The sequence below is a fragment of the Cervus canadensis genome, chromosome 1, assembly GCF_019320065.1.
Source record: "Cervus canadensis isolate Bull #8, Minnesota chromosome 1, ASM1932006v1, whole genome shotgun sequence".
NCBI classification, from domain to species: domain Eukaryota; kingdom Metazoa; phylum Chordata; class Mammalia; order Artiodactyla; family Cervidae; genus Cervus; species Cervus canadensis.
Window position 1 is genome coordinate 65840163 of NC_057386.1, and position 22967 is coordinate 65863129.

Here is a 22967-nt window from a genome sequence, read left to right on the forward strand (position 1 = left end):
CGTCTACCAACTCCTGCCCTTGTTCTCTGACTTCTTACCTTGCCTCCCTGTTGGATTTCAAGACCTCTTTTTGGGGGGATTTGTAATCCATACCTGATTTCCTATAGATCCTCCAGGATGGATCTTGCTTACCCTGAGGCCTCTGTACCATGCAAGGCTTAGGAGAGGTCGGCTGAGGAGGAGGGGGCCAAAAAAAGCTGAAAAAGAAGGATACAGTAATAGACAAACTCAGAGACACCTGGATGTTAGTGGCCAGGGGAGGAGAGGTTTTCAAAGCGAATGAGTGAAAGCCGCAAACAGCGCTTCCTGCTGCAGCAGGCGAGGTGACAGGAGGTGAGACTAGGGTGTGTGTGGCGCTGAGTGACCTCTGAGGAGACAGGCCTGGGAGAGTGTGAAGCTGGAAGCCGCCCTTCATTTCAACAGTGAGTGGAGCGTGGGAAGTGGGGGCAGCTGGATAGGCTACACTTTCATGAACTGGGTAGAAAGAGGAGGAGAAGGATGGAGGGTCAAGCAGAGAGATCTGTGCACACATATAGATTGTTTAGAAAGAAGCCTGGAGATGTTTGTAGGCCCCGAGGAAAGAGTCAGTGGGGAGACCACACTGTCGAGAAGGGAGGAGAGGAAGAGATGAAGCAGGGCCCCAGGGAGAGGGAAGGAGGGAGAGGTAAAACAGAGGGAAACGCCTGCTTTAAGATGTCTGTTATAAAAAATAATGACCCACTTGTCATTTAATGTAGCACGCGCTTTGTGTACACTAAAGAACCATGTGTTGGTTATAATTATCTTTGATGTTTAGGCGAGAAGGCCAAGCAGATCCTTGGGTGCTGCCATATAAAATAGAATGAAAGATAACTGTGCCATTCCCTCTCCATTTCCCCTTTTTGTGCATTGTATAAGAAAAAGGCGGAAGCAAATTTTGTCTTTGTTGCTGTTCAGTTACTGAGTCATGTCCGACTCTTTGTGACCCCTGTCAACGGCAGCACGCCAAGATCCTCTGTCCTCCAGTATCTCCCTGAGCTTGCTAATTCATGTCCATTGATTTGGTGATACTATCTAACCATCTCATCCTCTGTTGCCCTCTTCTCCTTTCCCAGCATCAGGGTCATTTCCAATGAGACAACTCTTCACACGAGGTGGCCAAAGTATTGCAGCTTCAGCTTCAGCATCAGTCCATCCAAAGAATATTCAGGGTTGATTTCCTTTAGGACTGACTGGTTTGATCTCCTTGCAGTTGAAGGGACTCTTCAGAGTCTTCTCTAGCACCACAGCTCAAAAGCATCAGTTCTTCAGCAATCAGCCTTCTTTATGGTTCAGCTCTCTCACATCCATACATGACCACTGGAAAAACCGTAGCTTTACCATACGAACACTTGTCAGCAAAGTGATGTCTCTGCTTTTTAAAAGGTTTGTCTTAGCTTTTCTTCCAAGGAACAAATGTCTTTTATTTCATGGCTGGAGTCACCATCTGGAGCCCAAGAAAATAAAATCTGCCACTGCTTCTACTTTTTCCTCTTCTATTTGCCAAGAAATGATGGGACTGAATGCCATGTTCTTAATTTTTTAAATGCTGAATTTTAAACCAGCTTTTTCACTCTCCTCATTCACCCTCATCAAGAGGCTCTTTAGCTCTTCTTCGCTTTCTGCCATTAGAGTGGTATTATCTGCATATCTGAAGTTGTTGATACTTCTCCCAGCAGTCATGATTCCAGCTTGTGATTGATTCATCCTGGCATTTCACATGATGTACTCTGCATATAAGTTAAATAAGCAGAGTGATAATATACAGCCTTGACATATTCCTTTCTCCATTTTGAACCAGTTGTTCCATATTCAGTTCTGTCTGTTGCTTCTTGACCTGCATACAGGTTTCTCAGAAGGCAGGTAAAGTGGTCTGACCCTCCCATCTCTTTAAGAATTTTCCACAGTTTGCTGTGATCCACATAGTCAAAGGCTTTAGCATAGTCAATGAAATAGAAGTAGGCATTTTTCTGGAACTCTCTTGCTTTCTCCATGATCCAATGACTGTTGACAGTTTGTTCTCTGGTTCCTCTGCCTCTTTGAAACCCAGCTTGTACATCTGGAAGTTCTAAGTTCACATAATGTTGAAACCTTGCTTGAATGTGAAATGAGCACAGTTGCACAGTAGTTTTAACATTCTTTGGCATTGCCCTCCTTTGGAATTGAAATAAAACTGACCTTTTCCAGTCTTGTGGCCTCTGCTGAGTTTGGCAAATTTGCTGACATATTGCGTGCAGCACTTTAACAGCATCATCTTTTTGGATTTTCAGTAGCTCAGCTGGAATTCCATCACCTCCACTAGCTTTGTTCATAGTAATGCTTCCTAAGGCCCACTTGACTTCACACTTCAGGATATCCAGCCTAAGGAGTGACCACACTATTGTGCTTACCCTGATCATTAAGATCTTTCTTGTACAGTTCTGTGTATTCTTGCCTCCTCTTCTTCATCTTTTCTATTTCTCTTAGGTCATTACTGTCACTGTCATTTATTGTTCCATCCTTGCATGAAGTGTTCTCTTGATATCTCCAATATTCTTGACAAGATCTCTACTCTTTCCCATTCTGTTGTTTTACTCTGTTTCTTTGCATTGTTCATTTAAGACAGCTTTCTTATCTCTCCATGTTATACTCTGGAACTCCACGTTCAACTGGGTATATCTTTCCGTTTGTCTCTTTTCCAGTCCTGTGACCACTGCTAAGTTTTCCAAATTTGCTGGCATATTGAGTGTATCACTTTCACAACATCATCTTTTATGATGTTAAATAGCTCAGCTGGAATTCCATCGCCTCCACTAACTTTGTTCTTAGTGATGCTTCTGAAGGCCCTCTTGACTACTTCGCACTCCAGGATGTCTGGCTCTAGGTGAGTGATCACATCATCGTAGTTATCTGGGTCATTAGGATCTTTTTTGTACAGTTCTTCTGTGTATTCTTGCCACCTCTTCTTAATATCTTCTGCTTCTGCTAGGTCCATACTATTTCTTTCCTTTATTGTGCTCACCTTTGTATGAAATGTTCCCTTGGTATCTCTGATTTTCTTGAGATCTCTAGTCTTTCCCATTCTATTGTTTTCCTCTATTTCTTTGCATTGATTGATCACTGAGGAAGGCTTTCTTATCTCTCCTTGCTATTCTTTGGAACTCTACATTCAAATGGGTGTATCTTTCCTTTTCTCCTATGCTTTTCACTTCACTTCTTTTCACAGCTATTTGTAAGACCTCCTTAGACAACTGTTTTGACTTTTTGCATTTCTTTTTCTTGGGGATGGTCTTGATCACTGCCTCCTGTACAATGTCACGAACCTATGTCCATAATTCTTCAGGCACTCTTATCAGATCTAATCCCTTGAATCTATTTGTCACTTCTACTGTATAGCTTTAGGAATTTGATTTAGGTCATACCTGAATGGTCTAGTGGTTTTCCCTACTTTCTTCAATTTAAGTCTGAATTTGGCAATAAAGAGTTCATGATCTGAGCCACGGTCAGCTCCCAGTCTTGTTTTGGCTGACTGTATAGAGTTTCTCCATCTTCGACTACAAAGAATATAATCAGTCTGATTTCAGAATTGACCATCTGGTGATGTCCATGTGTAGAGTCGTCTCTTGTATTGTTGGAAGAGGGTGTTCGCTATAATCACTGCAAAACTCTTTGCCAAGAGAGTTAGCCTTTGCCCTGCTTCATTTTGTACTCTAAGGCCAAACTTGCCTGTTAGTCCAGGTATCTCTTGACTTCCTACTTTTGCACTCCAGTCCCCTATGACGAAAAGGACATCTTTTTTTTGGTGTTAGTTCTAGAAGGCCTTGTATAGGTCTTCATAGAACAGTTCAACTTCAGCTTCTTTGGCATTAATGGTTCTGGCATAGACTTGGGTTAAACAGTTTGCCTTGGAAACTAACAGAGATCATTCTGTCATTTTTGAGATTGCACCCAAGTACTGCATTTCAGATCCTCTTGTTGACTATGAGAGATACTCCATTTCTTCTAACGGATTCTTGCCCACAGTCATTCAGCCAGTTCAGTCTCTAAGTTATGTCCGACTCTTTGCAACCCCCATGGACTGCAGCATGCCAGGCTTCCCTGTCCATCACCAACTCCTGGAGCTTGCTCATACTCATGTCCATTGATTCAGTGATGTCATCCAATCATCTCATCCTCTGTTGTCCCCTTCTCCTCCTGTCTTCATCTTTCCCAGCATCAGGGACTTTTCCAACGAGTCAGTTCTTTGCATCAGGTGGCCAAAGTATTAGAGCTTCAGCTTCAGTCCTTCCAGTGAATATTCAGGACTGATTTCCTTTAGGATGGACTGGTTTGATCTCCTTGCAGTCCAAGGGACTCTCAAGAGTCTTCTCCAACACCACAGTTCAAAAGCATCAATTCTTTAGCACTCAGCTTTCTTTATGGTCCAACTCTCACATCCATATATGACTAATGGAAAAACTATAACTTTGACTAGATGGACCTTTGTCAGCTAAATAAGGTCTCTGCTTTTTAACATGCTGTCTAGTTTGCTCATAGCTTTTCTTCCAAGGAGCAAGCGTCTTTTAATTTCATGGCTACAGTTACCATCTGCAGTGATTTTGGAGCCCAAAAAAGTAAAGTTTCCAATGTTTCACCATCTATTTGCTATCAAGTGATGGAACCAGGTGCCATGATCTTTGTTTTTTGAATGTTGAGTTTTTAGCCAGCTTTTTCACTCTTCTCTTTCACTTTCATCAAGAGGCTCTTCAGTTCCTCTTCACTTTCTTCCATAAGGGTGGTATCATCTGCATATCTGAAGTTATTGATATTTCTCCTGGCAATCTTGATTCCAGCTTGTGCTTCATCCAGCCTGGCGTTTCACATGATGTACTCTACATATAAGTTAAATAAGCAGAGTGACAATATATAGCCTTGATGTACTCCTTTCCCAATTTAGAACCAGTCCGTTGTTCCATGCCTGGTTCTAACTATTGCTTTGACCTGCATATAGGTTTCTCAGGAGGCAGGTAAGGAAATTTGGTATTCCCATCTCTTTAAGAATTTTCCACAGTTTGTTGTGATCCACACAATCAAAGGCTTTAGTGTAGTCAATGAATCAGAAGTAGATGCTTTTCTGGAACTTTCTTGCTTTTTCTATGATCCAACGGATGTCGGCAATTTGATCTCTGGTTCCTCTGCCTCTTTGAAACCCAGCTAGTACATCCGGAAGTTCTCAGTTCACATAATGCTGAAGCCTAGCTTGAAGGATTTTGAGTATAACCTTGCTTGCATGTGAAATGAACACAATTGTACTGTAATTTGAACATTCTTTGGCATTGCCTTTGTTTGGGATTGAAATGAAAACTGATCTTTTCCAGTCCTGTGGCTGAAAGATGACCTCCCTAGTTCAGTAGTTGTCCAATGTGCTACTGGAGAAAAGTGGAGAAATAGCTCCAGAAAGAATGAAGAGGCTGAGTTAAAGCAAAAACATTGCCCAGTTTTGGATATGACTGGTGATGGAAGTAAAATCCCATGCTGTAAAGAACAATATTGCATAGAGTCCTGGAATTTAGGTCCATCAATCAAGGAAAATTGGAAGTGGTCAAACAGGAGATGGCAAAGTGATTATCAACCTGTTAGGAATCAGTGAACTAAAATGGATCAGAATGGGCAAATTTAATTCAGATGACCATTACATCTACTACTCTGGGCAAACAGATCATCTACTATGATCTGTTGGATCATAGAACAAGCAGGAGATTGATAGAAAATGTCGTATTCTGCTTTATCGACTATGCCAAAGCCTTTAACTGTGTGGATCACAGCAAACTGTGGAAAATTCTTAAAGAGATGGGAATACCAGACTACCCTACCTGCCTCCAGAGAAATCTATGTTCAGGTAAAGAAGCAACAGTTAGAACCAGACATGAAACAATGGTTGGATGGCATCACCAGTTGGATGGCATCACCGACTTGATGGACATGAGTATGAGCAAGCTCCAGGAGTTAGTGATGGACAGGGAAGCCTGCATGCTGCAGTCCATGGGGTCGCAAAGAGTCGGACACGACTGAGCAACTGAACTAACTGGAACAACGGACTGGTTCTAAATTGCAAAAGAAGTACGTCAAGGCTGTATATTGTCACCGTGCTTATTTAACTTATGTGCAGAGTACATATAAGTGACTGAACTGAACTTGTCTCTTGCCTTTCACGTCTCTTATTTCCTCAGCTATTTTCAAGGCCTCTTCAGACAACCACTTTGCCTTCTTTCACTTCTTGTTCTTTGGGATGGTTTTGGTCACTGCTTCCTGAACAATGTTACAAACCTCATCCATAGATCTTGAGGCACTCAGGCTACCAGATCTAATCCCTTGAATCTGTTCGTCACCTCCACTGTATAATCATATGTGATCTAAGTCATACCTGAATAGCCTAGTGTTTTTTCCTACTTTCTTAAATTTAAGCCTGAATTTTGCAATAAGGAGCTCATGACCTGAGCCACGGTCAGTTCCAAGTCTTGTTTTTGCTAATTGTATAGTGTTTCTCCATCTTTGGCTGCAAAGAACATGGTCAGTCTGATTTTAGTATTGTGTTGTTGGGAAAAGGTTTTGCTATGACCAGTGTGCTCTCTTGACAAAACTCTGTGATCCTTTGCCCTGCTTCATTTTGTACTTCAAGCCCAATCTTGCCTGTTATTCTGGGGGTCTCTTGACTCCCTAGGTTTGCATTCCAATCCCCTATGATGAAAAGGACATTTTTTGGGAGGGTGTTATTTCTAGAAGGCGTCATAGATCTTCATAGAACTAGTCAACTTCAGCTTCTTCAACATTAGTGGTTGGGGTATAGGCTTGGATTACTGTGATGTTGAATGGTTTGCCTTGGAAACAAACCGAGATCATTCTGTCGTTTTTGAGATTGCACGCATGTACTGTATTCTGGACTCTTGTTGACTATGAGGGCTACTCTATTTCTTCCAAGGGATTCTTGCCCACAGTAGTATATATAATGGTCATCTGAATTAGATTCACCCATTCCCATCCATTTTAGTTCACGGATTCCTGAGATGTCATCTCCTGCTTGACCACGTCCTATTTACCTTGATTTGTGGACCTAACATTCCAGATTGGTATGCAATGTTGTTCTTAACAGCATCAGACTTTACTTTTACCACCAGCCAAAACTGAGTGTCATTTCTGCTCTGGCCCAGCTGCTTCATTCTTACTGGAGCTTTTAGTAATTGCCCTCTGCTCTTCCCTAGTAGCGTATTGGAGGCCTTCTGACCTGTGGAGCTCATCTCCCAGTGTCATATCTTTTTGCCTTTTCATTACTGTCTGTGGGATTCTCCAGGCAAGAATACTGAAGTGGTTTGCCATTCCCTCCTCCACTGGGTCATGTTTTGTCAGAACTCTCCACCATGACCCATCTTCATGCCATGGCTCATAGCTGCATTGAGTTAGGTATGCTCCTTTGCAACAATAAGGGAGTGATCTGTGAAGGGTATCCTTAAAACAACCCTAATAAGGTAGGTATTATTTTCTTCATTTTATAAGCTGAGCAAATCAAAAGTCATCCAAATCATGTGTGCTTTCTTTCCTGCAGTAGTTTGCTATTCCCTTCTCCGGTGGACCACATTTTGTCAGAACTCTTCACTGTAACTCGTCCATGTTGGTAGGCTCTGCATGGTGGCATGGCTCATAGCTTCATTGTGTTACACAAGCCCTGTAGCTATGTCAAGGCTATGATCCATGAAGTGGAAATTTTGTCTTACCCAACCCAATAAAATGTTTGTTTTCCTATCCCAGACTTAGTCATCTATTCTTGACAAGGAAAAGACCTTATCACATTTTGAAAGCAATATTCCTTAACTGATTGTATTTTAAATTCTTTCATAATGATTCTGGATCCAGTCAAGTCTTGAGATTCTTCCTTTTGTGTTCATTCTTGTGAACACTAAATATTTTGGGCAGAGTTCTTGAACGTGTTCTACATGGATATATATGGAAATTCGTGCTTTTCCTTTCATTAACTTTTTAAGAGGAAATTATTCTTTGAAATTCACAGACTTAGCTAATATTCATTGCTTACTATGAGTCAGGAACTGTTCATTTATGTTATAAAATAACGGCCAGCATTGTAGGTGTTAACCCCATTTTACAGATGGTAGGGATACTGAGTCTAGGAGATTAAATGGCTTCATGAGATAGGTCTGAGATGTGAACCTAGACTTCCTGACTTCAAGGCCATTTTGAGCTTTCCACTCCAAGGGTATTCCTGTTACCATGTCAAATGCCTCTAGTTTATACTCTATCTGAGGCAAATGTAGTTAGTATTTTTATTATTGTGATTTTTATTGGTAAGGTAGTACTATAGCAAAGATGCTTATAATATAATAATCATTCTATGTGTTTATTTCTCCTGCCCATCATTTAGTTAATAATTTTGAATTATTTAGAATGAGGGCTAGCATCCAGCTCTCCTGGCTCCACAAGGAGTTTAACTGGTCATTCTCCTCACCTCAGGATTGGAGAAGGATGGTCATTAAGCATCCATCCAGACTTATGACCCTGTTGGAATTTAGGAGAGTTCTTTATTAGCACTAATATTGCAAATCCAGATCTCAATCTTTTATAAACAACTGGACCTCTGTACTGAGAATTTAGCCATATGAACTGGAAAGTTTGTGAATGATTCTATGAAAAAATAAACATTTCACTAAGAAAATCTTGCCTTTGTTCTGTGGTCCTAATCCAAAATGCACGGAAGACTGGCAGTTTGTGGCAGAGGTTAAAAGGAGCGTGTTCTGTGTGGGCCATGGTGGCAAATTTGATTCTCTTGGCAACAACCAGATCAAATCTATTTAATCTGGGCAAATGAGAATGAGATTAAGCAGATAGCTGAGAAGTTAGCAGGAAGATTGTGAGGCACTACGTGAAAATCTGCCATGAAAATCTGAAGTGTTTCTAGCTGCTAAACTTGTTCACTGACAAAAAGTGCCAGGCATCCTATAAAAGGTCAGGAGAAAAAAAGAGATTTCAAAGATGAGGGGGTGTGAGGGGAAAAATTCAGAGCAGGAGAGGGGAGGGGAGTGATTCTGCAAGACTGTAGAGGAGGCCTGTAAGTACCATTAGTGGCCTTCAGTCCCCTCATCCTGCTCCATCAGTGTGGGAGTTCCAGTCTGCTTTCCAGGGGTGGGGGCCAGTTCCTAACACCCGCTGGTGTGAAGGGGCAGAGTCAAGTGAAAAGCCACCGGTGTGAAAGATGTAAATTGACTACTGAATTACCTTTTACATATTATTCATACTTTAAAATTGATCCCTGTTGAAGTAGCAAATTGATTTTGTAAAATGATTCTTTTCTTTTTTTTTTGCTAAAAACTATAGGAAGATTTTTTTCCCCCCTGTGGTTATGTGTGTGGATATCCTGCCTGCAACATAATTCTTTACTCTCTGAAACTATGGTTCATCAACTTTTCCTTTTTCTCGAAATACAGAGGGGGAGAAACAGTGGCATGGCAAGACAGTTTTGCTGCTGAATTCCTTTTAGAGCTTAGGCAACTGGGTTCACTCTTTTTTTCTCCCTTTCTTCTTCTGTAACCCCTTCTTTTTTTCCTTTAGCATTCATGAATAGTACACAGCAAAAATGCCCCGTGGAAGAGGTATGTTTGTGATGATAAATAACATGATGTCTTTTAAAAGTGCTGTGTCTGCTGATTCTGGCTTTAGTGATTGTGGTGATGTGATTGTAGCTTACTTGGTGAGCCTCTGACTTAATGAAACCATTCTTACAAATCAGACCTGCTGCTCAGAGCTTCAGCCTCTCTGCAATCTTTTTCCAGTAGAGAAAATATACCTCAACTTGGTTTAACTCTTGATAGACATGTACCAGTCGGTCACACCAGTTGATGATAGGTCAGAACATCCTCCAGCTCGAGATCCAAGGGTTTTGGTTTCAGGTGTTAGGTTTGCTTTGCTAACCCCATGCAGGGTCCACTGTCACAGCTCCAGCCCCAGCCTAAATTTCATCCCCGCCGCCCATCTCTACCCCTGCCTTCCCAGCTTGGGCAGCCTCCTGGATCAGAGGGAACCAGAACTTAACAGGAGGAAGAAAGATTCGTACCTTCAACCTGTTCAAATAGAAAGAACTGAAAAAGTGGAAGATCAGGGAAACATAGGAAGTAGAAATAGAAATATCTGAAACAAATCCCCCTTTGTCCACAAATTTTTTACCATATACTATTTGATTTTTTTAAGGTATCTTTTAAATGTGCTTCTTAAAATAGGAATACTGTTCTCTGTTACACATGTGTATGTAATAGTGACCCCATGATGTGTGACACATTTTCCAAGTCATCTGGTTAATACAGAATTTAATTTTAAAATAAAATTCGGAAAAATGTGATCCATCTAGTTTTTGGAGTTTGAGGTTTAAGGGAAAAGTTAGTGCTGCATGTACAATAATAGTCTCTAAACATGTTTATAAAAGTGATTTGAACACTTTTTGCATGTATTATCTCAATTTAAGTAATAAAACAACTTAAACCTCATAAAACTCCAGAAAAACTAGAAAATAGTTGGAAATTTGACCACTTCCACTCTCTTTTCAATAGACTTATAAAGAAATAACACAAAAGCATAGTCATATGGATTAGAATAGATATTTAAATTTTTTTTCTGCCCATTTTTATTTCCTATCATCATAATGCTCTTACCAGGCAGTTTCTACTTAATAGCTGTCTGCTTTGTTCATTCTTCAAATTATTTTCAGAACCACAGAACGTGCTTTGGAATGTTTTTGAAATCTATATTTTCTTATGCAACTCAAATATATAACTATAATTAACTTTATACCCTATGAGAAGATTGTTTTGATTTGCTTTTCTACTTATGGGTGATAAAATTTGTATGTTCTATCTGATGTCAAGTGTCAGCTAACTTTTTCCAAAACTGTATCCTGTAAAAGTTTAAACCTTTATTCAATGTATGAATTTCCTACTAAATCCGAGTATTGTTTCTTTTGTAGCTTCTCGGACTTCTATTCAGAGTGAACTTCATCGAGATAGGAGGTATGCTTATATTTATAATAGAGGACATATATTCTGCTAATTATGAAGTAAAAGTATCATCAGTTAACAAATTGCATATTTTTCTCAAACAGTATATTACAGTGTTCTACCTCATCAATACATTTTCTGAATTAGTCTACAAGTTTGAATGATGAAGATTTCTCTTGAGAAAAGAACTGAAAATGTTCTCTTGACAGTAATCATTTACTGAAGTCAGTTTTAAAATGTTTATTAAGCAATTGCTATATGAAAGCATTGCTGTAAATACTTCAAAGATATGCTTTGTACCTCATAGTTACTTAGTAAATGTCACAGGGATGAATGAACTGATGACAGGATAGAAAACGGTAAAGGAAGGATAAAGAAAGGAAAAGTCAGGCAAGCTAGATAGATAGCAGGTGAATAAAAAGGGCTAGATGACTGGTGGGGTTGGGGAGCAGGGAGGAGTGAGTCACTATGCAGATGGAAGGAAGGACCAGTAGACAGACCGATGGTAGGATAGATGGAAGGGTGGACAGGTAGATGGATAGAAAGATAGATTTATTGTCCCTGCTTTCAGATTTCTTAAAGTACAGTGTAGAGCAATGAACAGGGACTTTAACCAAGTTCAAGTCCTGACTTCGCTGTCTCACCCTGTGACCTTGGGCAAGCTCCTTAACCTTTCTTAGTTTATGTATCCCCACCTTTAAAGTACGTCATAGGGTTGGCATGAGGGCTAATACATGTATAGTGGTTAACATTTATTAACTAGTAACTCACTATCTATTTAGATAAAAGCTATGTAAACATTGGAATGACTCATTTGGATTCCACAGAGGGAAATGAAAGTTAATTGTGCTACCCTTAGCATTATATCTCAGAGGGGACTGGCTAAATGCAATTTGTGAAACAATTTTTGTAACTCTTAATACATGCTCATTATAAAAGTATTGGAAAACTAAGAAAAATATGAAGAATAAAACACAGCTTATTCACTCTCCTATGTAAAGACAGCAACAATTAATAACTTTGAATAGTACATTCCAGATTATGAAGATAGGTAGCTAGATTCTGTACATATACCTCAGAACCTAGCTTTTCTTCATAATTAGATCTGGTAATTATAGTTCCCTTTGTCAATGCAGTTTCTTCTAATATATGACTTTTGTGATCAAATAGTATTTGTGAGGTGATCATATAGTTTAATCATTTTTCTCTTTGAAATATGTTCTTATTTCAGTTATTTGTCCTAATAAATAATTCTTATTCTTTAAATGTTTAAAACCTGTAAGCAGAGGTTCTTAGGGAATACAGTTCAAACAAAATCAATGGGCAGGTTCAGCTGTTACACAAGCTAGCATGAGAGTGTGTGTGCGTGTACAGTTTTGATAATGGCAGTGCATTTTATTTTTATTTTCCATAGAGGACCAGAGAAAAGCCGAGCAGGTCATCATCACACCTGTTTGTTAGATGAGAAAAGTGAGGCTCAAGAGAGGTTGAAGAGTTTGCTCAGAGTCATGCAATTGGTATTTGTTACGAAATCAGGTTGAAGGTTAAACATGAGATCAGAGAGTCAGCTTAAGAAAATAATGAAAGAAGCCACACCTAAATCACTGTGGCTCCTCAGGACTGAAGATTAATCTTCAGATTCATATACAAACTGACCAGGGACACAGAAACACACATCAGGGTCTGGAAGTGAACATGCAAACTCTAAACACTTAAAGATAACTCTGACTGAGGGAGAGGTGGAGTGAGGAGGAGGAAGCTGTTCTTCTACTTATTAGTATTGTTTCAGAGGATGTGCTTTGTAATAACAGGAAACGAAACTTTTCCATTTGACCGATGCCTTTTTCTGCCTCAGGATGCACCTATGTTTGTTCCACAGGCTAGATAGCAGAGCCCTGGGAGAACAAGGGCTCTTGGTTCTTAATTCTGACCAACCAAGGCCGAGTAAAGCGTGCTCGAGGTGTATCTCTAACTCTCTGAGGCCAGTGTCTCGGAGGACAGCTGTCCTTTGCTCCCTCGAAGCCTGCCCGGGTATACTGTTCAAGACAGCCCCGGCTAGACAGGTCATTTCTGTGACTGGCAGGCCTATGTCACTTTCTTGGGTGATAGTTATTTTCATAAATCTTTGAACACTTGCAAATAGACAAAACCTCACTGAGGCTTCTGTCTGTTTCCAGGCGCCCAGAGATCACCATTGTGGCAGCTGAGCCTCTGAGGCCCACCTCGTGGTTTCCAGGAGCCCACCCACCAGGACTGGCATTTCCCCCGGCTTCTGCAGCAGGCCCTTGGAGGCCTAGTGAGCTGGTTCCTGCTGAGGTGAGTAAATATCGCATCACCTCTTTGCATTTTATTTTTAAATGAAGTTCAAAGATAAGAACCTTGGCTATCGCCTACAGCTGTTTAAAATCTTCATTCTTCATTTTGCAGCTCCCACCATCTTATGAACAAGTCATAAAAGAAATCAACCAAGTTCAAGTTAACACTACAAATAATAATAATGCTGCTGCCACTCCACGGCACACTATTACTTCAGCAACTCAGACTGACTTTTCAGAAGAAATAGACAACCATCTGCCTCAAAGTAATGCAAGTAATTTGTCTTCCTTCCTTCCAACCTAGTTCTCAGGAAGTAATCAGTAGACTCCAGCCTTTAAAATAGTTTGCAATTTGTGCATAATTCATTGAGCTCGATTTCCAGTCGGTATGTGATCACTGTGTGCTTGCTTTATTTGGGCTTGCTGTGATTATTATAATAGATCATTCTCACAAGCTGCAGCCCCAATCTCTAGGGTTCATCCTAGTTCATATCACAAAAACATCATCCTTTTAACTCATGCTGATGCCCTTTACTTCCATTGAGAAAACTGTTATATTTAGCAACTTAAAATTGGTAGGATGCTAAAAGTTGTTGTCCTTTTAGGCTTTTTAAAAGCCTTGTAGGGATTTCCCGGGTGATCCAGTGGTTAAGTCTTTGCATTCCAATGCAGGGGGTGTGGAGTTTGATCCCTGGTTGGGAAATTAAGATCCTACATGTGTGTGTGTGTGTGAGTGTGTGTCTGCGCTCACTCGTGTCTGACTCTTTGTAACCCCATGGACTGTAGCCCACCAAGCTCCTCTGTTCATGGAATTTTCCAGCCAAGAATACTGGAGTGGATAGCCATTTCCTACTCTAGGGAATCTTTCCAACCCAGGGATTGAACCCGAGTCTTTTGCATCTCCTGCATTGGCAGATGGATTCTTAACCACTGCACTGTCTGCCAAGCCCAAGATCCTACATGCCGCATGGCAAAAAGAAAGGGGCGTCATATTAGGATAACAGATAAGAATAAGTTACCTTGGAAAAGTAAAGCAAGAGTTGTTAGAATTTTGACAAGAGAGATGGTTTATTGATACATCTACTGAGAATCAGGAATTTAATGGTGTTTTAAAATATTATATAATGAATATTTCTTAAATGAATAAATGCAACCTCAGGAACCCTCCTGCAGGAAGCTGAATAGAAACATTTCCCCCATGATTTTAGAATTACTTTTTACTAAAGAAGGAAACCAAAATCTCTTGTTATTCTATATGTATATTTAAAAATCTGTGTATCTTTTTTTGTTGACATTGTCACATTGCAGCTTCTGTTCATTTTGTTCTTGTCAGCCCTGCAGGCACCTCTGAAACCCCTCCAGCCTTCCCCAGCCATCTCAGCCAGGCACCCTCCGACAAATGAGGAGCCTCTAATAGTCTTTGATATTTCTGAAGAACAGAATTGTCCACAAAACTCCAGTGCTCCAAGATGTCCAGTGCCAAAACCAAGATCAAAAAGCAACCTCAGACCAGTGGCCAGAGATTCTCACGTTAAAGAGCAGAATTCCCGGAGCAGTCCGATAGCCGCGCAGGAGGAGGCAGCCCCGAGCCGGCCCCCGCCTCTGTGGGAAGGTACCAGCCACCCCGAGGGTCAGGCCGTGATGAACATGATGAACGCAGAGCAGAGCCGCAGCACTGTCGTTTCCAGGATCAAAGCACTTGAGGGTCAGACAAATACAGAAAGCTTGGGACTGCCCAAGAAGCCAGAGATCGTGCCCCGCACAGTCCCGCCAAGACCTGCTGTTTCCTCAGGGAAACCCTCGCTGGCTCCCAAACCTACAGCCAACAGAGCCTCCGGAGAATGGGACTCCTGGGCGGCAAGCAGACTCAGGGGGGCCCCCACCCCTCACTCTCCACCGAAGGAAGCAGGGAGCAGCCCCGTCACCAAACCCGAATTGCCAAAGAAACCAAATCCTGGCCTTATCCGGAGCATTAACCTTGAGAGTCTGGGAGGAGGGCCTGTGGCTGAGAGTCCCAACGGTGGGAAGAAAGCCCCGACTCCCGCTCCCCGGCCTTTACTGCCCAGGAAATCAGTGTCCTCGGAAAGCACCCCCTGCTCTGCGGCTTTGCTGAAACCAGTCCCTGTGCCTCCCCGGCTCTCGGTGGCGTCCCAAGCCAAAGCCTTCAGGTCACTGGGAGAAGGCCCCCCAGCCAGCCCCCCGGTCCCTGCGCAGCAGAGCCAGCCTCCGGGGGACATAGACCTCATCAGCTTCGACGACGATGTTTTACCCGCACCGTCTGGGAGCCTGGCTGAGGACTCTGCTGGTCCAGACATGGTTCTGGGTGAGTAAAGCCTAGAGGCAGAGAGGAATCTCAACTTCTCACAAGGTTACCTTGAAATGGCACCTGCTGTTTTCATTTCCAGCACATGAGTTCTTGAGGTGTGGACATGCACATGTGTGCACATGCATGCGTGTGTGTGTACAGACAGGGAGAAACAGTGAAGTTAAGAAACAAGGAGCTAGGTGGAAGAAAGAATCAGAGCGAAGAGGAAGTCTGAGGTGGGGAGATAGAGACAAAGAGGAACACATGTGGGTTTTTTTAAATGTTTATTTGGCTACACCGGACCTTACTTTAGTAAGATCTTTAGTTGTGGCATGTGAGATCTAGTTCCCTGACCAGGGATCGAATCAGGACCCCCTACATTGGGAGCTCGGAGTCTTAGACCACCGGGGAAGTCCCACATGTGTTGCTTACTGTCATCAAGGCAGGAATAAGCCGGCTGGGACCAGGGACTTAACTAGATGAGAGGCTGCCTCTTCCTCAAGCAAGCAGAGCTTCGCGCGTGAGGAGGATGTAGGGGAAACTTCTCAGAGATGGGGAGTCATGCCCCAGAAGGGCTCCTCAGACTGAGCCCTGAGGCAGTGCCGGGAGAGGCGCCAGCCCCGCGGAGGACTTTGGCAAGAGCAGTAAACCCGGCCGTGTTGCAAAACGTTGTTCCACAGTCTTCGCAGAACACCTTCCCTTGGGAATGCTGAAGTTTTGTAAATAAAATACAACAGTTGTAAGTTTCCTGCCAAAATTAGGACAATTAGATTTCCCAAGAGGCAGAGAGTCTTTTTTTTTCCTTTCCTCGCACTGTTCAGGTGGAGAATGTGATGGTAAAGCTTATCTTTGATTTGCCAAACCAAGCTGCTCTACTTGTCATCAGTAAGATTCCTTTTACTGCTGTTCACTTATTTGGATAGAATTTATGAACATATAAGCATAATACTATTTTCAAAAGGTTAGCTGTTATCTTCTATGTTTAAGATGCGTCAAAATGATATAAACTCTGTAATGCAAAACCAAATTCTGCAGAGCACAGATGTATTTCAGATGATAACAACCATATATTTATTAAATATTCACCACACACACAACATTGGAACTGGCTGTAGCATGTCTCTTGTCCATAAGAAGTGAAAAGAAAAACATTAGAATATATTGGGTTTCTGCTGTGTTCCAAACCCTCTGCTAGATCCCAGAGATACATGATTGAATTTAATCCTCACAGTAACCCTGCATCGTGGTTCATTTACATATGAAGAATATCAGACTGAGTGAGATAAATACATAACTTAATCAGTATCATAAAACTAATAATTTTCCAAAGCAGGATTCAAGCTGCATCTTTTTTTTCTAAGTCTAGCTTATTTTTCACTCTATCATGTTGCACCTCAACATTTTCATGAACCCTTAAACCAGGCAACACATTAAAAACTTTTCAAGTCTTCATTATAGCATTTTTTATTTAGACCTTTTTAGTGTTAACAGGGTTCCGAGTAGGACAGGGAGGGTTAGATCCAACACCAGCAAGCTGTGAAGGGGTGGGAACAGTACAAGAGAAAGTAACACCACCTTCTGAAGCTGCTAGGGGCTGTGCTGATGGCAACATGGTTAATAATTGCTCAGAATTTATTCTGTGTCATCAAGCAGATAATTACAGTCGTCTTCAAAAAGGAAGGTCAGCAGGATGCATCAACATGAATATAGTGTCGAGCTTCCTACTCAGCCTTTTCTGTTTCTCGATTTCTGTACAACATTTAATTATTGAGGCACCTTTCAGTAAAAGGTGTAATTTGCTTGCCCTACCTGACTGCCTTAACCATTGCTCTTACTTGTGGAGTTATCCTGAACTGAGCCCTGTCTTCTTTTTATTTTTTATTTATCTACTTATATGGCTTGCTGGAGCTTCGTTCCCCAAACGGGGCTTGGATCTGTGCCCCCTGCACTGGGAGTGCTGTCTTAACCACTGGACTGCCAGGGAAGTCCCTCCGTCTTCTTTCTAAACCTGCTCCTCTTCCTGTATTCTGCTCCTGTCCTGGTTTCTCCATTACACTCCGGCCTTCCTAAAGAGTCCTGTAGGTCATGCGTGAGCCTCCCTACCTGTCACACACAGTGGCTAGTTGTTTGAATTTGGAGTCAGGCAGGCTGGGTCCACCACTTAATTGCTGTGGACCTGAGGCAGTTTACTTAACCCCGTAGTGCCTTGGTTGCCTCATCTATAAAACATGATCATAATACTCCTCGTGGAGGCATTGCGAGCATTACATATGATTATGCAGGAAAGCTCTATCACATTGTCTGAAACACAGTGTGTGCTCATTAAGTGGTGGTTATTAGTCTTACTTCTTGTCCTTCACACCCGATAAGTTGCCAGATCTTGCTGGTTTTACCTTATGGGTAGCTCTTTCTTTCATTTCCACCCTTCCTGCTCCTGGCCCAGTTTTCTAATCTTCAGGTCCGGATAACTGCAGTGCCCTGCTAACTGAGCTTCTGCTTCTGCTACCAAACCGCCATCAACCATAGCATGCTTACCCAAGGCGTGCTTCTAGAGCGCACGTTGGACCTTGTTGCTTCCTTGCTCATTGGCCTCCAGAGGCATTCAAGATTCTCTCTGAGTTCTTCAAAATGTAGGGGGATTTTTGGTTAATGTTTGGGGCTTTGTGACTTTTTTGGAGAGGAAACTATTTTTTGTTTGTTTGCATCGGGTCTTCATTGCTGCATGTGGGCCTTCTCTGGTTGTGGCGAGTGGGAGCTGCTCCTTGGAGCTTCTCAGTGTGGTGGCTTCTCTCCTTGTGGAGCATGGGCTGTAGAGCACAGGCCCAATAGTTGTGGTGCACTGGCTTAGTTGCCATGTGGGGTCTTCCTGGACCAAGGATCAAACTGGTTTCCCCTGCATTGCAAGGCAGATTTTTAACCACTGGACCACCAGGGAAGCCCTACACATTTTTTAGACTGAAGTATAATTGACCTACAACATTATAATGGTTCCATATGCATAGCCTAGTGATTCAGTATTTCAAAATGATCACCATAAGTCTAGTTACCATCTGCCATCATACAAAGTTATTACAATATTATTGACTGTATTCCCTATGCTGTAAGGCTTTGTGACTTTTTGATGGTATATTAATAGTATTATCATTGTAAGTAAAGGATTATGGTCTCTTTGTGAAAACTTGTCTAATTGTCCTGGCATTACCCAGAAACTGGGGGAGAAACCCAGGAGAAAAGCAAGAAACTCACAAATAGGCCTTTCCTTCTTTTTCTCTCCCCTCATAAAGAAAGAAAATCCAATAAAGTAGTTTTCATAAAATAAAGTTGCCATATTAATCTCAGGAAATAGAGATCAGAAAATACTGAAGCTATGAAAACATTGTAAGGATTAGAAAAATTATTAAGGGAAAACTCATAAAATAGGCATTTAATATTGGATTCATTTCTTGGCTAGAATGCCTTCCAGGTTAATGTAATGGATCTGAGGAGCTGAGAAGCATTAGCAGTTCCTCTTCACACCTTTACAAATCATACCCAGTTGTCAAAAAAGCAGAATGCTTCTGCTCTCAGCCCCATTACACAGATCAGAATAATAGTTTAGCAGCCAATTTCTGCTGTTAACAGAACTCAAGGGGAAAAAATGACAGAAAAGCAAGCCAAGGATGGTGAAACCAATTATGATGACAAGCATATTATTAGAGACAGGTAATGGGCAGAAAACTACATTATCATCAATGTTTTTCTCAGCCCGGTAATGAAGACTATGCGGGTATAGGTGTAAAGGGGCCTGCTTGTTTGGCAGCAGGTTATGAGGGGCTGGAAGGGGGGCTGAGTAAACACTGCAAATAACAGTAGAGAAAGATGCCGTGGACTTTCCTTAGACTTGGTTAGGAGATGCTTTTGCAGACAGTTGTGATTTTTTCTGTAGAAGCAAGAGGAAACAGTCTTTGATAGAGAAAATTATGACCCTGAGGTTCTTAACCCTTTCTGGATCACAGAACTCAGAGAATCTGATTAGCCTATGAATCTTTTACTCCCTTGAAAATACTGTTTTGACATATATGCACAATTGGAGGTACTATTTCCAGAGCCTCAAGGGCCTATTCTTTACCCCAGATCAAGGACTTCTACTATGAAATATTGGAAATAATCCTCAGTGGACCGCTTAGGTAAATTCTGATGCATCCATACAATGAAATATTGTGCAGTAACTAAAAAAGAGGCAGACACCTGTTATCCCCTACTATGGACCAATCTCCAAGATATTATTAGGTGAAAAATACAAAGTATAGATAGTATTCATGGTATTTTAACTATTGTTGGTGTTAAAACACATACTTACATGCAAATATGCTGTCTTTGGAAGTCATGTTAAAAATGCTAACAAAGGTTGTCTTTTATGAGGGAACTGGGTAGGCAGGGGAGGTTGGGGGAACCTGGCCTTTAAATAGCTGGACATAAGCAGAATTAGGATGAAAGAAACTAAGAGAAATATCTCTTGTCTTTGCCCCAGAGAAAAAATGGCCTCCTGCACTGATCCTCAGCCTGTGGGTCATGATAGGCTGAGGATTTTAAAAAATAAAGAAATTTTTTAAATAATAAAATATACCATTTCTAAACAACTATATTATTCAAGGTTACAAATAAAAGCTAATTATTATTAACTAAATATGTCTAAATTAGGCAAATTCAAAAATACCTGTCTGCATTCTTTCCTAGTAAATAGAATCACTGAGGAGTAATAGCCCAATAAAAGAGAGTTTTTGTTTTTCTGGTTACTTTATGGAAAATTTTAGGGCTGTTATTGCCTTGAAAAAGCAACTAAAGGGACAAGTATTTTCATATTTTTTCCTTTTATTTCTAAGTGATTTTTGTTTCAATTTGTTTGGCACAGGTGTTATTTCAGCTTAATTTTGTAACTTTTTCATGTCATTGAATTTATTTTATTGGATTTTGTTTCAGTTACAAAGTAACATTTGCTGTAACGAAACAATATAAACATTTAGTAAAATAAAAAATTAATCTCTCTCCAATCCACTCAAATCCTCAGAGTAACCAGTCTGAACCATTTTGTATGTAGCTTTTGGTGCCTTTGAATGTTCCAAACCAAAGCTTACGAATGTGTACACATATATAAACTTTTTCCTGCTTTTTACAGAAATTTTTACTGAACTGTACCCATTACTCAGCAGCTTGCTTTTTTCATTTGGTACTGAGGTTTCAGGTCTTCTCTCTGGGCCAGTGGATCTAAGTCTGACCCTTGTTCGCTTACGCCTGCCTGATATTCCCCGGTATGGGCACAGCATAGTCGAGTCAGTGTTTCCTCTAGTGATGGGCATTTCAGTTGTTTTGTTTTTATTTATTTATTAACTTGCTGCTAAAAAACATGCCATAGTAGACAGTTTCCTGCTGCCACTGCGAGGAGTTCCCAAACATGAGGTGCCACCTTGCTTTCTAGGTCACCTACTTACATCGCTGTTGGAGAAAAACACCCCCTCATGGAAAGACATAAAAGGTAAACATATGGTGTAGCTAGAGGGAGACTCACACAGCATCATCAAGATGAAAACCAGGCCTCTGGCTCCGCCTTCTCACTGCCGTGACGCTGTGTGTCCTCCCCACTTATCTGCACGCCTCTTCTGGACGGCAGCCCGGGACAGCACGTGGGCAGAGAGGCGGATGCCGAGCTCACTACTGACTCAGGGGGCCCAGCTGGGGGAGGTCGCTAGGCAGACCCACTCCTGCCGAACAACACAGTGTGGGACACTGAGGCTTCCTTGCTTCTCTTTTCCAGAGACATATATAGTAGAATAATTACCCATGATCTGAGGGCCAATTATTAAAGGGTAGCTAATAATAGTAAAAATAAGGACCAAGAAGAGAGTGAATGTCTAGGATATTTTGAATACTTTGTATTTAAGTTGTATTTTGCTACTTCAGTTTAAACCCAGCACGTGTAAGAGAATGACTACACCCTTTAATGAGGTTTAATGAGACCTGCAGGCTTTGGGACGGGGTTCCCTGAGGCCAGTCCTCCAAGAGCAAGCACATTTGGGAGCCCCTGTGGCTTCTTTCTCCTTCCCCACCCACCTTATTCATGCTGTCACTCCTGGAATGTGAAAAAGACAGAATTTCAGATGAATTGGGGAACGATTCAAGTGATACCACACTCAAGCTTTTCCTCTCCCTCCACAGTCACCCCCTAAACTCACCAACTAGACACCTATCCTAATAACCAACAGCTTATAAGGCCCCAAAGCAGCTGTTAGCGCCGACATGCTGCTTGAATGGAGAGCACCAAGAGTGGTTATCAGTCTCAATCCTTTTCTTGAGTTTTGGTCCTCTTCCCAGGAGGAAGCAGAGCTCTGAGAGGATGGCTGTCACAGCCATGGTTGCAGGGTGGGGATGGTGAAGACTGTGCCACAGCCACAGGAGGGGACAGACGGTCAGCAGGTTCCAACACGGGCCCCGGAGGCAGAGCAGGGCAACAGCAGGGGAGAGAGAGACAAACGGGAAGGAAAGCTGTGCACACAGGAAAGATACGGTATTTCTGTGTTTGAATCATAAGTATGCCAGATTACATGGGGTCTTCAGATTATCCCGTTTTAGCCAGCAGTACTCAGATGAAATGTCCAGGGCGTTCAGAGTCAGGTAGTATTTGCAATAATGGGCTTTCATATCAGTGTACCTACCCCTTTTGATCATGGGCACTGCTATTTCCCAAAGACAAGATGTGTATTATTCAACTTGGAAAAACTGTTAGGATGTGTAAAATCCAGTTGTCTGGAGGCCCTGGAGCCCTCTGTCCACACACCCTCTTGCTCTGCCATTTCACGTTCAGCCTGCTTCCCTTCAGCCCACACCTGAAGTCCCCCCTTGCTCTGCGTGTCTCTTTATCAGTAGCACGTCTCACCTTGTAAAATACCACATGGATCACTTTTCTATTATATTTATTGTTTGTTGTCTCCATCTCCTGCCCAAGTGTAAGCATCATGAGGGCAGAGTTCTTTGCTCTGTTCACTGACATATTCCCAGTACCTAGAACAGCATTTGTTATGTAGCATGCACTCAGTCAATACTGAATGAGAAAAAGAGCGGGTTACAAATGTTACCTAACCCCCAGGTTCTTGGGCTCCTTAATCAATAGAAAATGACTAGAGGCCAGACAAGAAATTCAGGCAAGGCTTTATCCGGGCCCCTCCTGTAGCAGCGAGGAGTGAGAACAAGCGACAGCTTCCCTTGCTCACTGGCTCTCCAACAGGGGCCAAGCTGGTTCCTGGTGTGGAGTGAGTCATGGGTCCAGCTGGAGGGGTATGTGTGTGT

General features: G+C 41.8%; 1 protein-coding gene across 8 annotated transcripts in view; it reads left to right on the forward strand.

The window, feature by feature from the left end:
* SH3D19 (SH3 domain containing 19) overlaps nt 1-22967 on the forward strand; it is a 196786-nt gene that overhangs the window by 134819 nt on the left and 39000 nt on the right. For 3 of the 8 annotated variants that reach the window (XM_043484667.1, XM_043484656.1, XM_043484662.1), the window contains exons 4-8: nt 9592-9632; nt 10997-11039; nt 13205-13343; nt 13455-13617; nt 14676-15665. In XM_043484667.1, the coding sequence (XP_043340602.1) occupies nt 9617-9632; nt 10997-11039; nt 13205-13343; nt 13455-13617; nt 14676-15665 (1351 nt within the window). In that variant the 5' untranslated portion in view covers nt 9592-9616. The remainder of the gene's footprint in view (nt 1-9591; nt 9633-10996; nt 11040-13204; nt 13344-13454; nt 13618-14675; nt 15666-22967) is intronic. The other 5 variants (XM_043484650.1, XM_043484637.1, XM_043484671.1 and 2 more) reach the window with 3 other exon arrangements.